Source organism: Amphibalanus amphitrite, unplaced genomic scaffold, assembly GCF_019059575.1.
Source record: "Amphibalanus amphitrite isolate SeventyFive unplaced genomic scaffold, NRLGWU_Aamphi_draft 000004F_arrow, whole genome shotgun sequence".
NCBI classification, from domain to species: Eukaryota; Metazoa; Arthropoda; class Thecostraca; order Balanomorpha; family Balanidae; genus Amphibalanus; species Amphibalanus amphitrite.
In genome coordinates, this window is record NW_024881501.1 from 521504 (window position 1) to 538987 (window position 17484).

Below are 17484 nucleotides of genomic sequence, written 5' to 3' on the forward strand. Positions count from 1 at the left end.
GAAATCGCATACGCTGAATCGACTGGTGGTGTTTTCGTCACGATCGGCCCAGTAGTTCCTGAGTAACAGAATGGCTGCAATAGGCGAAAACGTAAAGTCGACCTTTTGAGGTCACGAGGTCACCTGAGGTAACCATATTCGAAACGGCTGATGAAATCGCATACGCTGAATCGACTGGTGGTGTTTTAGTCACGATCGGCCCAGTAGTTCCTGAGTTATAGAATGGCTGCAATAGGGGAAAACGTAAAGTTGACCTTTTGAGGTCACCGAGGTCACCTGAGGTCACCATATTAGTGATGGCTGATGAAATCGCATACGCTGATTCGAATGGTGGTGTTTTCGTCACGACCGGCCCAGTAGTTCCTGAGTTATAGAATGGCTGCAATAGGGGAAAACGTAAAGTTGACCTTTTGAGGTCACCGAGGCCACCTGAGGTCACCATGTTCTAAGAGGCTGATGAAATCGCATACGCTGATTCGACTGGTGGTGTTTTCGTCGCGATCGGTTCATTTGTTCCTGAGTTATAGAATGGCTGCAATTGGCGTCAATGCCGAGTTGACCTCTTGAGGTCACCGAGGTCACCTGGGGTCATGAGCTTCGAAACGGCTGATAAAATCGTACCCCCTGATTCGAATGGTGTTTCGTTCGTTCCGACCGGTCCAGTAGTTCCTGAGTTATAGAATGGCTGCAAGGGTGGCGGTCGAATAGTGTTGTGTTGTCCAAAAAGCCGGAGCGTACCCCTCTGCATATGTCATGTCCTTGGTCATGTCGTTGATGTCGTTTGCTTTTACGGGACGCGTATATTCGAATCCAGTATGAGTAGAGCATGGGTCCCGAAAAATTCTTCAGAAACTAGAGAAATTCTCGCGGGGCAGGACGTCTGTCAAACTAGCAGCGAGCAGCGAGCAGCGAGTCCAGCAGCGAGAAACGGGCCATCCCGATTTAGCGGAAAATTTGCTCACAGAGCCTTCTCAGCACGCTGATTCCGAAAATCATGGTCTCTAGGGTGGGAATCTTTACCGTTCTCGAGATAGAACCCTCTAAAGTTTTCGACACCCATGACCGGGCCATCCCGATTTGGCTGAGAATTGGCTCACAGAGCCTTCTCAGCACACTGACTCCGAAAATCATGGTCTCTAGAGTGGGAATCTTAACCGTTCTCGAGATAGAACCCTCTATAGTTCTTACCACCCATGACCGGGCCATCCCGATTTGGCTGAAAATTTGCTCACAGAGCTTTCTCAGCACGCTGATTCCGAAAATCATGGTCTCTAGGGTAGGAATCTTTACCGTTTTCGAGATAGAACCCTCTAAAGCTCTTACCACCCATGACCGGGCCATCCCGATTTGGCTAAAAATTGGCTCACAGAGCCTTCTCAGCACGCTGATTCCAAAAATCATGGTCTCCAAGGTGGGAATCTTTACCGTTCTCGAGATAGAACCCTCTAAAGTTTTCGGCACCAAAGACCGGGACATCCCGATGTGACTGAAAATTGGCTCACAGAGCCTTCTCAGCAAGCTGATTCCGAAAATCATGGTCTGTAGGGTGAGAATCTTTACCTTTCTCGAGATAGAACCTCTAAATTTCTTACCAGGCCATGACCGGGCCATCCCGATTTGACTGAAAATTTGCTCACAGATCCTTCTCAGTTCTCAGCACGCTGATTCCGAAAATCATGGTCTCTATAGGGTGGGAATCTTAACCGTTCTAAAAATAGAAACCTCTAAAATTTTCGACACCCATGACCGGGCCATCCCGATTTGGCTGAAAATTGGCTCACAGAGCCTTTTCAGCATGCTGATTCCGAAAATCATGGCCTCTAGGGTGGGAATCTTTACCGTTCTCGAGATAGAACCCTCTAAAATTCTTACTACCCATGACCGGGCCATCCCAATTTGGCTGAAAATTTGCTCACAGAGCCTTCTCAGCACGCTGATTCCGAAAATCATGGTCTCTAGGGTGGGAATCTTAACCGTTCTCGAGCTAGAACCCTATAAAGTTTTCGACACCAAAGACCGGGCCATCCCGATTTGTCTGAAAATTTGCGCACAGAGCCTTCTCAGCACGCTGACTCCGAAAATCATGGTCCTAGAGTGGGAATCTTTACCGTTCTCGAGATAGAACCCTCTACAGTTCTTACCACCCATGACCGGGGGCGGGCCATCCCGATTTGGCTGAAAATTTGCTCACAGAGCCTTCTCAGCACGCTGATTCCGAAAATCATGGTCTCTAGGGTGGAAATCTTTACCGAAAACTTTAGAGGGTTCTATCTCGAGAAGGGTAAAGATTCCCACCCTAGAGACTATGATTTTCGGAATCCGCGTGCTTAGAAGGCTCTGTGAGCAAATTTTCAGCCAAATCGGGATGGTCCGGTCTTTGGTGTCGAAAACTTTAGAGCGTTCTATCTCGAGAACGGTGAAGATTCCCACCCTAGAGACCATGATTTTCGGAATCAGCGTGCTGAGAAGGCTCTGTGAGCAAATTTTCAGCCTAATCGGGATGGCCCGGTCATGGGTGGTAAGAATTTTAGAGGGTTCTATCTCGAGAACGGTAAAGATTCCCACCCTAGAGACCATGATTTTCGGAATCAGCGTGCTGAGAACTGAGAAGGATCTGTGAGCAAATTTTCAGCCAAATCGGGATGGCCCGGTCATGGGTGGTAAGAAATTTAGAGGGTTCTATCTCGAAAACGGTACAGATTCTCACCCTAGAGACCATGATTTTCGGTATCAGCTTGCTGAGAAGGCTCTGTGAGCCAATTTTCAGTCAAATCGCGATGGCCCGGTCTTTGGTGCCGAAAACTTTAGATGGCTCTATCTCAAGAACGGTAAAGATTCCCACCCTAGAGACCATGATTTTCGGAATCAGCGTGCTGAGAAGGCTCTGTGCGCCAATTTTTAGCCAAATCGGGATGGCCCGGTCATGGGTGGTAAGAGCTTTAGAGGGTTCTATCTCGAGAACGGTAAATATTCCCACCCTAGAGACCATGATTTTCGGAATCAGCGTGCTGAGAAGGCTCTGTGAGCCAATTTTCAGCCAAATCGGGATGGCCCGGTCATGGGTGTCGAAAACTTTAGAGGGTTCTATCTCGAGAACGGTAAAGATTCCCACCCTAGATACCATGATTTTCGGAATCAGCGTGCTGAGGAGGCTCTGTGAGCAAATTTCAAGCTAAATCGGGATGGCCCGTTTCTCGCTGCTGGACTCGCTGCTCGCTGCTCGCTGCTAGTTTGACAGTCGTCTTGCCCCGCGAGAATTTCTCTAGTTTCTGAAGAATTTTTCGGGACCCATGCTCTACTCATACTGGATTCGAATAAACGCGGCGCGCCGGTGAAAACAGGGCGCCTGAGGGCATATTAGTCACGTGACATTTGGAACTTCTCCCGCTCCATGGGCCTTCTATATGCCAAACGTCACGTGTAAATTTCACGAACCTTGATCAAATCGCCCCAGGCGCCCTGTTTTCACCGGGGTGGGACTAAATGCTTACTTCGAAATCTAAGCTGCGTTGCGGCATTGGCGGTTATGTGCGGCGTGTATGCCGCATGATTAGCAAGCGGCGACCACTAAATTAAAGACTCAAACGCTCCGACCGGTTCTCAATGAATAACACTGCATACCAAAAATGCCAACCGCTCTCGTCATAAGATATTTAGCTTTAAATAACTAGGTTATCTACATCATCATTTTGAACCAAATTAATACTTTCAACTTAACTCACTCATTCCTTCCTTTGTTGGCTCCAAACAGTCTTTCGATTGTCTGGAAATCGTATGCTAAATCCCGTACCTGTATGCGACTGGTGCATATAAAGGCCGATAAAAGAATTTGAATAGGCTCTGGCATGCGATTTCCTGGCTACCCAAAAAAGTCTGTTTCAGACGCTATCAAAACGTGACCTCGCCCGCACAGGGGGGGAGGGGGGGGGGGTTGATGCAACCCCCCTAAGGTTTTTCGCGAATAACTCGCTTAAAAAGCGGCTGATCGCGACGAAACTTTCAGTACCCTCGCATTTATCAATTTAACACCCATCCTGAAAATTTCATGACCCTGACCCAAATGACCTTTGACCTGTGACCTACTTTTCGAGACCATGTTTGGCCGGAACCGCGATTCAGCGTATGTCGGCTCGCATTAGCAGCGCGTTTGCAGTCTTTTCGTGGTTTCAAGCGTTCAAACATGTGATATGATGTTGCCCCCATGCATTAGGGTGGGTGTCAAGGTCACCTGAAGGTCAGGTCAGGTCATTGACCTTTGGTGACCTCGGTTCACTTTTTCGAGTTTGACATGTTTCTAGGTCAGTTTTTTTCGAGCTGAATTCGAATTAAGCAACCACATGAACGTTTACAAAGTAGTTTTGGTGCCTTCGTAACATGTTACGAGGCTGTCAGAGGCGGTTGACACCTACTACAAATACCTGGCAGGACCTCTACTGGTTGACCTGACCTGGCCTAACCCGACCTGGCCTAAATGAATGAAGACATCATCTGTGATCAAAACTAGCATGATATTCGTGATCAGCACCCCGAAAAACCCCATAGCAGCCACACTACGACGTTCTAACAGGTCCCAATTTTCCCGCCTTTTGGGTCATTGACCTGACCTGGGAGGTCAACCGATGACCTAGGACCTTAAAATTGGGTATCATCGGCTTTCTCTCGTCACGGGCAACACGCTCGTTTTTTCCGCGAAGCTCTAGCTTGATCAGGAGCGAAACGGCAAGGGGTTATACCTTATACGTTCGCGGCTGAGTATTAATTTGGTTCAAAACAATGATGTAGATAAGTTAGTTATTTAAATCTAAATATCCTATGACGAGAGCGATGGACATTTTTGGTATGCAGTGTTATCCATTGAAAACAGGTCAAAGCTATCGAGTTTTTAATTTAGTGGTCGCCGCTTACTAATCGTGCGGCATACACGCCGCACATAACCGCCAATGCCGCAACGCAGCTAGATTTCGAAGTAAGCATTTACCCCGCGTTCGATGTCTCTCGGACGACGAAGATTCTACGTCGTCCGGCCAATCCCGTCCAAGGTCAGCGGGGGCTCGGCTGCGGTTCTGGAACGTGATTGGCCGGACGGCGTAGAATCTTCGCCGTCCGAGAGACATCGAACGCGGGGTTAGTCTCACCCTTTTCACCGTCGTCCCTTTTACGGCCTTGGCCGCGCAGTCTTCCACGTGAGACGGCGGCAACGTTCGCGGGACGACGGTGAAAACAGGGCGCCTGGGGCGATTTGATCAAGGTTCGTTAAATTTACACGTGACGTTTGGGATATAGAAGGCCCATGGAGCAGGAGAAGTTCCAAATGTCACGTGACTAATATGCCCTCCGGCGCCCTGTTTTCACCGGCGTCCCGTTCGCGGGCGCAGGTAAGAGAACTGCATCAAAAAACATGTTTACAACCGATAAAAACAGGCTTTTGGTATGGCGATTGAGTTGGGACTTCTGGAATCAAAATATGGAGGCATCAATAATTTTATTCTGGTGGGAGGATTGTTGTTGTTTTGGTTTAGGGCGCGTAGCAGCTTGGCTCTTGCGTCCAACCTGGTGTGAGGGAGGAGCCATGATCAAATATGATCATGGAATGAATTTTTTGATTCATTTCAATTTGGGAACACTTTTGATTTCAAATTATCGTTGCGGTTGAAAAAAGGGTAAAAGTATACATTAAGTCTGAGTGACTGTTAAAAGATAAAGTTTTCATATTCTTACATTATTTGACATCCTGAATCCAAAAATGATACTTATATGTCCTGGAAATAAAAGAAAAACAACCAAACCTGACCTAACCTTACCTATTTACCTACAACCTACCAACCTATAACCTACAAACCTACAACCTAAAACCTACAAACCTACCAACCTAAAACCTAAAACCTACAAACCTACAACCTAACCTAACCTAAAACCTAAAATTTTTGCTGTTACATATTTGTATCAACAGCGTCACAATTGTCCACTCGGACCTAATATATACTAATACCGAAAAAAGGGTATTCTCTTAGCAGACGTCACCCGAGCTGCCATATCCAGTTAGGTAGGTTGGTAGGTTAGGTTGTAGGTTGTAGGTTGTAGTTTGGTTGGTTAGGTTGTAGGTTGTAGGTTGTAGGTAAGGTTAGGTCAGGTTAGATTATGTTTTGTTATATATTTAACCGTGAAAAGACAATTGTTGCGCACGTGAGACGTAGATATGGCAGCTCGGGTGACGTCTGCTAAGAGAGTACCGAAAAAAGACCCATGACGGCCAGATTTTTCTTTAAATAGGTAGAAAAATGTGGTAGGTAAGAAAAAAGTGTTACCTCAAAACTAAGAAATTGTTACTTTCACTTTGGCCTTGTGAATGGGAGAAAGACAGAGCCACTTGTCTATCATGTAAGAGCTGTTTTGGGAAAATCACACTGTATGTTATTTTTGAATCATGAATCACATAGGTACCTAGCAAGTAGTATTTGTGTAAAATGGCAAAATGAAATTTTCAAACCCCTAATTTTCATTGTTGTAGTGCTTTTATACTTATTATATGGTTTTTACCTGTTGCTTCAGTTTTGTATTCTTGACATTTAAATTATGTAAATTGTTATACATAAGTACCTCGGCATAGAAGGGCGACGGGGCATCGCCATTTTTGTCAAATCACAACTGAGAGCAACAGAGGTGTGCTTTCCCACTTGTTCACTGGTGCAACACCTATGGATAAGGATACCCCTCCGCAGCCCCGACCAGCTGATTGTGGGCTGTGTCTACCGTAGTCCCTCAGTGAATGGCTTTGCATCAACTAGCAGGCTTATCGACATCTTGAAGGCCTGCACATCATCAAACTCCTCGCATGTTCTAGTTGTAGGTGACATCAATATGCCGCAGATCGACTGGGTCTCAAACTTCTCGTATGCTCCAGACCATCACTTCACCCACGAGTTTATCGAGGGAATACAAGAATGTGGTCTGTTCCAACATGTCACAAAACCTACCAGATATCGAGCAGGCGAGAATCCAAGCACTCTAGATGTCATACTGTCTAATGAAGAGGGGTGATAAAGAACTTAGTCTTTCTCCCCCCAGTGGGCAACAGCGACCACATAGTGCTGAAATTCGATGTCACCTGTTATGCACAGAGGGTGGAACCAACTTCAGTTCATTTGAACTATAGAAAGGGCAACTTCCAACAGCTAAACGATTTAACCCTCGCCGGCCGAGGGGGGGGGGGCGGGTGCCGCCCCCCCATAGGGTTTTTTCGCGATAGCTCCGAACACGCCGGCGGTAGAGAGCTGAAACTTGGCATACCTGACCTTTGATCCAAGCCGCATCTTTTGACACCAACCGCATTTTTGGGTCAGGTCAGGTCACTGACCTATGACGTCATAAGTGAACCTCTGCACGGTCTTCAGATGTCGCAACTTCGCAACGCCCTCACTGCCAGAGGAGATGTCACAGGGAAATGAAACTTGCAGGATCTAGTACCCATTATGAGTCTCACAACTTGTATATCTCGGATTTTTCCTAAAGGTCATATGAGGTCAGGTCATTTTCGTGACCTCACCATTATAAGTCAATGGGGAAAAATCCAAACTGCTATTCTGGCGCCGGGAACGATCTCCAACTATCTCAAGCACACAGAATCGTGATTTGATGCACTCCTTGCAAGGTTAGATGCGTCACTTTTGCAATGTTGACCTTTCGTGACGTCATTTATGACGTCATCAAGGTCATATTAGTTTTTCGTTAATAACTCTTGATCAAATTGAGCTAGCGAGCCGGGAAAGCCACCAATGGACTCGGGAAGACCTGCCGAATCCAATGATATGCGACATGACCCCTTTCGACCAACTTCGTGACCTTAGGGTGCTGACCTGACCTTGACCTGAGGTCAACACCCCAAGTTGACCTGACCCGAACAAAAAGTATATCATTCGACGCGCCTGAGTGAGGCGAACACGATGCTGCCAAAATCGCGGCTCTGCGGCCATTTTCCGCGAAGTTATTCACCAAAAACTGAACCGTACCTTTGGGCACTTGACCTGACCTCAGAGGTCACCGGTTGACCTAGGACCTTAAAATCGGGTACCAATCTCTGCGTCTCGTAACGGCGCACACGCTCGTTTTTTCCGCGACGCGCTAGCTCCACCAGGGGCGAAACGGCGAGGGGGGGGGGGTCGTACCCGCCCCCCCCCCCTCGGCCGGGGCGTATGTAGAAAACCAATAGGTCCGGCGAGGGTTAATACGTAGTACAGTCTGGGAGGATGTAGTTCCTGTGGACCCTCAGCGACGCTTTGAGGTTTTCAAGACCACACTACATTGTCTCACGTCTAGATGCATTCCAAGGGCTTGCCCAGCAAAGAAACGTCGCAATCTTTACATGGATAGAGAAGCTCTGCGCCTGAAGAACAGGAAAAGGAAGCTATGGAGTATTTATATACGCTCACGGGATGAAATAAGCTACTACCGATACAGACGCTGCAAGAACGACCTGAGGCGACTTACGCGCAATCTTCGCCAAAACTACGAGCAGAAACTCGTCACCAACCTTAAGAACAACCCAAAGGCGTTTTGGCGTTATGCTGCATCAAGGCTGAAGTCACGCACTGGAGTTGAAAACCTACGCACAGAGGACGGTAACCTGACTTCCAATGACCAGGAGAAGGCTGGAGTCTTAAATCGATTCTTTTGCTCAGTCTGCACATTTGAAGACTCTGAAGATATCCCAGTCCCGATAAGCTTGCACGAAGGACCAACGGTCGACGACGTTGAACAGTGGGTCTCGTCAGGAACAAGTTGGCCCAGCTGAAACCCTACTCTGCTGCGGGCCCAGACGAGATTCACCCCCGGATTCTTCGCGAGACAGCCGACACCATCTCTCCGCACCTCGCCACCATCTTGAAGGAATCCTTAGACACGGGGGTTCTCCCACTAGACTGGAAGCTCGCAAACGTTGTGCCAATCTACAAGAAGGGCCAGAAGGACGACCCTGGGAACTACAGACCAGTGAGTCTTACCTCCGTGCCTTGTAAGGTCTGGAGTCAATAATCAGGGACCAACTTATGACACATCTTCAGTCCGAAAACCTCCTCAGTGACGCTCAACACGGCTTCAGGCCCGGAAGGTCGTGCGCCACCCAACTGCTCCAAGCAATCGAAGAGTGGAGCGGCTGGATCGAGAAAGGAGAGCCAGTTGATGTCCTCTACTTGGATCTGGCTAAGGCTTTTAACACTGTCCCACATAGGAGGCTCATCGCGAAGGTAAAATCCCATGGGATTGGAGGCAAACTACTTCGATGGATTGAAGCCTTTCTCTCAGAACGCCAGCAGCGGGTCACAGTTGAGGGCTGTCGATCGGGATGGGCACCGGTACCCAGCGGAGTCCCACAAGGCTCAGTGCTGGCCCCTCTCCTGTTCGTGCTCTTATCAACGACCTCCCAAGAGCTCTACACTGCGGAGTCAAGATATTCGCGGATGACAGCAAGCTGTACCGTTCGGTTCACGCCCCATCTGGCCCTCTAGCCCTTCAGAGGGACCTGGACGCTGCATCATGCTGGGCGGATGAATGGAAGCTGGAATTCAATGCTGGCAAGTGCAAGGTCCTACACATTGGTCGTCAGAACTCCCAGCAAGCCTATCATCTGAAGGGCACTCGAACGGAACAGGTGACGGCAGAAAAGGACCTGGGAGTCTTCATAGACACATAATTGAAGTTCTGGCAACAAGCCGCCGCGACAGTCAGCAAGGCGTCGCGGATACTCTCCACGATACAGAGGTCGTTCCAGCTGTTTGATAAGTCTACATTACCCCTGCTGTTCAATACCCTGGTCCGACCCCACCTCGAATACGGGAACATTGTGTGGGGCCCCTTCAACCGGACGGATCAGAAACGTGTGGAGCGCATCCAGCGGCGGGCGACCAAGAAGGTTCCGGAGCTGCGACATCTGCCCTACACTGAGAGACTGCAGGCGCTGAAGATGCCATCCCTGTACTACCGTCGGAGGCGCGGCGACATGATAGCGGTGTACCAGATGCTTCATGGTGGTGTCGTCCTGGAATCGCACGACTTCTCCGACCGCTCAACCGCCCGTGAAACCAGAGGCCACTCGTGGCGCCTGGTGAAGCCGCGTGCGGTCACCAGAGTCCGACGCAACGCCTTCTCCGTCAGGGTTATCAACGGCTGGAACGGCCTGCCATCGGAAGTCGTCGACGCCTCTACACTCAACCAGTTCAAGAACCGCCTAGACACCCACTGGGCAAACCTCGTATACACGATAACATACACAGACTAGTAAAACTCACACCAAGCAGCTCGACTGGAACGGACATAAAGGCCAAGTGGCCTATCTAAATTCTGTACTTCTAAGTAAGTAAGTAAGTAAGTTATAGAATGTAGTGAAGGTAAAGTACAACAACGCTATAGGTATCTGTTGTGGTCCTCAAGGCTCAAGATACCACTAAATGAGAATGATAGCAAGATAAATGCTGTATTCTTGCAAGCCATTGTTGCCTATCTGTTAACATTACCTGTGAATCAAAATAATGATTAGCCAGCAGAGCATGGAATCAATATTTTGATTATCTGTCGAGAGTGAATCAATTTATTGATTGCCTTTCACTACCCTTAAAAGTCAGATTACTATGATTAAAGCAATATTATTGCGCTCAGTAGAAAGTTCCAACATTCATTTCTGTTCAACATTAGGCATGTTCCTTCTTGAAACACTGGCTTATTTTTAACACTGGCTGGCTAGATGAAACACTAGCTGGATGGCATGTTTTGCGCTTTAACCCACGAGTTGCTGGGGGGGGGGGGGGCGTTAAACGCCCCCACTTTTTTCGCCGGGCCATAGCATAAATTTTGGGTACCTGTAGGGAATTGATTGAACTTTATTTTGACAAAGTTTCAAAAAAATCGGTCGGAAAAATTTTGAGATATCGAGGTTTTAGTGACGTCATGATTTCTGAGTTTTCGACCAAAAACGGCATATGTTCAAAAAATCATATAAAATCACAGAATAGACATATAGACATGCCGTAAACGCCATTAGACTGCCAATACCATGAACAATCAAATGGCTATCTTCGATTATTGATTATCGTTCCGCATTTTCCAAATTCTTGAACTGAAACTTTGCAATTTCTCGTGACTACTTGACGACCATGATACATGCATTTCTTAAATTGAACTTTTTGAGCCAAACACGTACACATATGATACAATGAATGTCACCATCGTGTTCTACGCCCCAAATTACCCATAAAACATGTGTCACGGGCTGCGAATATCAGTTTTGATTTTTGGGGATATGTGCCTACCCGGTTGACCTGACCTTGACCCTGACCTATGCTTGACTGACCCCTACATGGAGCTGACACTCTTGTAGGCCTTATATGATGGATTGTGCACCGTTTTGACAGAGTTTATGACGAGAGGCGCCCATTGCGAAGTCCTGAAGTCCATGCTACTGAAAGCCCGATTTCAGGTGTTTGACCTGACCTTGACCCGACCTGTGACCTCACAATTCAACTTTAAAGTACTCATCTGATGCGTCTCGTCGCGTTCTTTCGTTTGCCGCCTCTTGCGTTTCGCTGCGCCTATTGGGTCTCGAGTTATCGGCTGGGGGCGTTTAACGCCCCCCCCCCCCAGCAAACGGTGGGTGGCGAAATACCCCAGCAACTGCCAGGTTAACTGTGCGTTTTGATAGATGCATTTGATGGGGCATTAGTTTGGGTGTGGGAACTTATTATTTTTATTTGTCTTATTTTGTCGGAGTTGGATATTTGTTTGAACGGCATGGTATGCTGGTGCTGGTTATGGGTTGTTAGAGCCTTCCTCATGGTTTGCCTTTATCGAACTCGAACCCACCCTACCCTACCCTAACCTACCCATACCCTACCTTACTAATAACCTACACATAGTTACCCTTCTCATACTCGATTAAAGTAACGTACCAAATTTGAGCGCAATTTATCGTCCTCACTGGATCCTAGCCAACCCTAATTTTCCGGCGATTTTTCATGGGTTGTTTTAACCCGTCCTAGCCCCCCAACAAACAAACACACAAATACTGTTAGATACTATTTGTGACCTGAGATGACCTCCGGGACATAACGAGGGGTCACGGGTGCCATTTGCCGGTTCATTGTGTCAATTTGACCTGCATCCCGATGTTTGAGACTGTCTATGGCGTTCGTGCAAAAGAGACGCTTTTCAATTTTCTCCTATTGACTTATAATGGAGGGGCCGCAAAATTGACCTGACCTTAGGTCACCGATATCAAAATTCCGAGATATACGTTTTATTGATACTGTTGCTCTTATCGAGTGCTGAAAGTTTCAAGGCAATCGTTCAGTTGGTGTAGCCATGACGAGCATTCTATTTTTTTCTGAGTTGAGGTCACTTGGCGTGACCTTGTGGCCTGACCTGAGGACCTGGGTCTGGAATTTTCACAACATGTGCGGAAAAGATGCACAAAGAGGTGTGCCAAAAAACGGCGGCACTCTGCGCCGCCGTTTTTGAGATATCTGCGAAAAACCGCAGGGGGGAAGTGTACAAACACCCTCCCCCCGGCCCGGCGCGGGTTAACAGTGCGGTTGGTGCCTCGGGCCAAGGCCATCTATAGAAGGTACAGTCACTCCCCCGCCGACCAATCAGAGACAGATCCTGAGTGACGTCACCCCAGATGCTTGCAAGGGGTACTCCATTCCTTTGCAACGTAAAAATGACTAACTTCATTTGAAGATTATTGATGGCACTCTGCACATACCGCTCAGCCGTTGATGTCAATGGAAAGCCCAACTAATTTTCCAGCGACAAAAAAAGAGCAGCAATATGCTAAGAAATGGCCGGTTTTGAAGATATAGACGATTTAAAAACCCTCTACAGCAGCAGGAAAGCAACGTAAAAACGCATCGAGCTTATATTTTTACTATGGGTAAATCATTCTTCAGTAAGGTTTAAGATATGGTATAGATTTAACTTACAACTTTATTACAATATTTTCATTACTTGAAACTTTATTTCAAAATAATATTTTCAAAAATGGCAGCTGTTGGCAAGTAGCTTGGGAGCGATTGTGGCGCACCGCGCCATTAATTGTCCTGAGGCCCCCTTATGATGTCATCAAAAGTGGAGTGACATGGGCCTGCCTCGGGCTTGACGGGATCGGTTCTACCTCCACACCGTCACGGTGTGGAGGTAGATCCGCTGGCCACTCATGGAGCTGGCCAGCGGACAATCAACCTGCACAGTGTTGTGTTCCACTGATGTGGTCGTACTAATCATTTGCATCTTATTGTTGCAGGCTGCAAGAGGAGACGTGATGGACACCATTGTTCTTCTGAAATCGAAAATAAAAGCTTCTCAGATAATGCATCTTTAAGCTGATGCTGTTCTTGTAACCGTAATATGAATTTTGGTGGTGGCGTTCCTTACGGGCAGGCACAAGACATGTCTGGAAACTTAGTAGGTAAGTTTGTATGGTCATGTGGGTGTGTGTAGTGTAGTGCCCTCCCCTGCCCGAGCACTCCGCGGGCTGGCGGCGGCGGCCGGAGCCGGTTTGACCTTTAGCCAGCAGGATCGGGTAACCGGCCCGGCCGCGGCGCCGCGCCCGGGGCGGGCAGACGGAGTGAGGTGCCCGCCGGCCAGCCGTCTGTAGGGGCGCCGGGCACATCAGTCGAGTTGAATGTTTGGTCTTGAGTTGTGCGAGTGATTGTATCATGTGTGAGTGCAATTATACACTACAAGTGGCGACGAGGATGAGATGTACCAGTCACCGGCACCACCGGAGTTCCTGTCGCGGCCGGGACAGCGTCCTGGGAGCTAGCGGCAGTGGTACGCGGACTTCTTGGTCTTGGCTGAGGCCAGTGGGTGGTTGGACTGGACGGACGGTCGTCGGACAGCGTTCCTGTTGACAGCAGTCGGAGCGGAGGCACGTCGACTCTACCGAGCTGCTGCTTAAGCTGACAAGCAGGAGAACATCGAACCTGGAGTAAGTGACACTGACACTTGCGGCGCTGGTGCTGAAGTTGTGTCTCAGTTCGATGCTGCTGTAGCTGTGTTGAGGAAACTGTTTGTTAGCGATTCTGATGTTTGCTCTGCTCGCTTGAAATTCCGGAAATGCACCCAAGGCCCTGATGAGTCATGTGTGATTTACCTGGCCAACCTCCGCGAGGCAGTGGCCTGTTGCAGTTATGGTCCCTTCACTGACGACATACTGCGTGCTCAGTTTATCGAGGGTTGTCGCTCCGACCAGCTTCGTGACATGTCGACATTCGACCTGGAAATCGGCGAAATTTTGCCTTCAATGACCTCTTGTGACCTGACCTTTGTTTGACCTGACCAAAAAATTGACCGATGTGATTTCGTCATTATTTTTGACGCTCTTTCGAACGCCGCCTTCCGCATATCGCTACGTGGCCCAGGAGCCGAGTTAGAAGGGAGGGGTGTTCAACCCCCCCCCCCCAGCAGGGCGTGGAAATCCAGGACCCCCAGTCGGGCGCGGGTTAATGGATACAAACTGATCAGTGATCATCGACCAACCTGGATCCATTAAAGGTAGTGTGCCAGCTTTCCTGGACCGTATGGAGTTAATGGCCCAGATAAGGAGAACCGGATTTTTAGAACTTATCCATACATTCAAAACTCATGGAAACGTCTTAAATTCTTCAAATTTTGAGTACCCCAGTGCGAAATTCGCCCCGACGGGTTGTCGGTCGTACCCCAACCACATTTCACACCACTATGAACAATAAATGCACACACTGAAATCGCTATTACCGATATGCTCATCCAATCAAGTTTCGATAAACCCGTTCATCATCATCTCCTGCGGTTTCGAACACGCCTGTTAGGTGGTGCGGTAGACCGCGCCCAAAGCCAGGGCCCCGGCTTGGGTCAGCGCACGCTGCCCCGACTCGGCTACCTCACGTTACCGGGGCCCTGGCTTTGGGCGCGGCTTCTGCTCATACTTTGTGGTGCGGTGGTGGTGCGTCGGGCCGCGCGCTCTGACTTCGGCCAAGAAAAATGCGTCAGCTGATCATTGTCATTTCTGCCACTTGCGTGTGGTGAAATGGGGTCATAACTTAACCCTCGCACGACCAGGCCATTTCTCATAACACGAACGACCAGGGGGGGGGTTGTTACGACCCCCCCCCCTGGCGTTTCGAAACGGAAGGTCGTAGAGCTTAGCGGAAAAAACCAACGGATTGCTCTCAACGAGATCTCGCGATTGGTGGTATATTTTTTGGTCCTAGGTCAACATTTGACCTACTTTTGACCGGTCAAAGGTCAAATTTTCGGAAAAATAGACTTTTTTCAACTTTCGGCGGCGATTGCGGCAAAACGGTGGGAAATATCGACTTGAAACCTTCACTATCGTATTCCTTGATCAATTCTCTATCGTTTGGTATGTATTTCGTTTCCCTAGCTCTAAAAATGGCGCGTTGGGAGCGCCGGAAGTCGGCAAGGTCACAGTCGGCGGCAGAAATTCGAAAAATCAAAATTTAAATTTTTGAAATCTGATTGTATTTTTGGATTTGGGTGGTCCATTTGCTCCCTATAGAAGCTAATATTGCTGCATATTCCCATTGAGGTGACAAGAATTAGCAAAATAGTGGTTCGGGCGCTTTTCAAAAATAGTACCGGACGCTGTTCCTCTTGTGACGTCATAGCTCCGTGACCTGACCTGACCCGGTCAAATTTCTTATACCATATGATAGCCAATACTTGCCCCAACATGCATGGGAAGTTTCATCACGATCCATCAACCGATGTCCGTACCACCGGCAGGAAACCTCGGGCGTTGGCACTCAGTTTGTGAAAATCCGGCCGGAGGCTGTACCTCTTATGACGTCATAACTCCGTGACCTGACATGACCCGATCAATTTTTTTCGGCAAAAGATGCGCAAAGGTTGCCCCAGAGGGTATTGAAAATTTCAGCCCGCTACGACAAGCCGTTTAGCGTGCACTTCGAAAAAACCTCAGGGGGGGGTTGATACAACCCCCCCCCTAGGCGTTCTAGGGTTAAGAGACGGCTTTTTCATATCAATTATTTTACATAAAATCATATTTCAAACCATAAATAATGTTCGACAGCCAAATAAAAGAAACAATACCAATACAGGCTTACAGTTTAAGGCTCGACATTGTGTTGTCTACGATTAGACAGCTGATAACTCATTCCCGTACGTCGTAACTCTATAATGACCTTTGCTTATTGTCACATGTGCGCCGCATTCGCGATTGTTGCCGACGCCTGTTTGCAGGCCAGCCCACTACAGTTGTTATACATATCGAAAAACCGATAAACTTTTAGGCGAAAAAGCCACTATTCCAGGCCCATTTTTGATTTTCTTTGCGATATTAGGTAAAAACAGAAGCTTCTTATCCTAGGAAAAATAAAATGGGAAATCTTTCAAAGGTGGCACACTGCCTTTAAGTTATCTTCAGAGGCTGTTGTACTTCGCCAGACCGTTTGAAAGCTGACTAGGCCGTTTTCAAACTGTCTAGACCGTTTCAAACTGCCTAGGCTGTTTTCATACGGCCTGATATTTCAGGCGGTTTGCAAACGGCCGGCTTTTTCAGGCCGTTTTCAAACGGCCTGACTGGGCCAGGCCGTTTGCAAACGGACTGGGTTTTCATACGGTCTGTAACAACAGCCTAGGCAAAAAAAAAAACAGCCTAGGCAGTTTGAAACGGTCTAGACAGTTTGAAAACGGCCTAGTCAGCTTTCAAACGGTCTGGCTAAGTACAACATCCTCTGAAGATAACTTAACGTATCCAGGTTGGTCGATGATCGCTGATCAGTTTGTATCCATTAACCCGCGCCCGGCTGGGAATCCTGGATTTCCACGCCTTGCTGGGGGGGGGAGGGGGGTTGAAAACCCGTCCTTTCTAACTCGGCTCCTGGGCCACGTAGCGATACGCGGAAGGTGGCGTTCGAAAGAGCGTCAAAAGTAATGACGAAATCACTTCGGTCATTTTTTTTGGTCAGGTCAAAGGTCAGGTCACAAGAGGTCATTGAAGGCAAAATTTCGCCGATTTCCAGGTCGAATGTCGACAATTTCCAAGAAGCCAACGCATAACTCGGGAACCAATGGAGCTACAGCGCCGCGGAAAAGCGCATTCGATAGCCCTGTTAACGCCCTTTCTGAGTAATTCTCGCAGATTTGATCTAACGTCAACGGTTATGACTGCAGGGGCAAAAACTGCAAAAATAGCCGATTTTTTTCGGAAAAAAAGGTTTTCTGCAATAACGTTTGACCCAAGCCTTGTACGAGCTTACTTTTACCGGCATTGTGTTTCTCTCGTCAAGACGCATCGAATGAACTATAACTTGACCTGGATAGGTCAACTTGAAATTTGACCTCAGGTCAAGGTCATGACCTGACCGGAAAGGGTCATGTTGCATATCAGTCGATCCGTATCGTCGAGCTGAACACATCTAAGGCGTTTTCATCGCTCTAGCATGCCTCTATCAAAAGTTATTTGCGAAAAACTGT

At 48.1% G+C, this 17484-nt stretch overlaps 1 protein-coding gene across 2 annotated transcripts in view; it reads left to right on the forward strand.

Moving 5' to 3' along the window:
- Nucleotides 1-5159: 5159 nt before the first annotated feature.
- The window catches only part of LOC122374542 (PAN2-PAN3 deadenylation complex catalytic subunit PAN2-like), a 169186-nt gene continuing 156861 nt past the window's right edge, over nucleotides 5160-17484 (forward strand). Inside the window, exons 1-2 of one of the 2 annotated variants that reach the window (XM_043353457.1) lie at nucleotides 5160-5248; nucleotides 13286-13450. In XM_043353457.1, the coding sequence (XP_043209392.1) occupies nucleotides 13390-13450 (61 nt within the window). In that variant the 5' untranslated portion in view covers nucleotides 5160-5248; nucleotides 13286-13389. Of the gene's footprint in view, nucleotides 5249-5325; nucleotides 5376-13285; nucleotides 13451-17484 lie in introns of those variants that run through there. The other variant, XM_043353380.1, reaches the window with a different exon arrangement.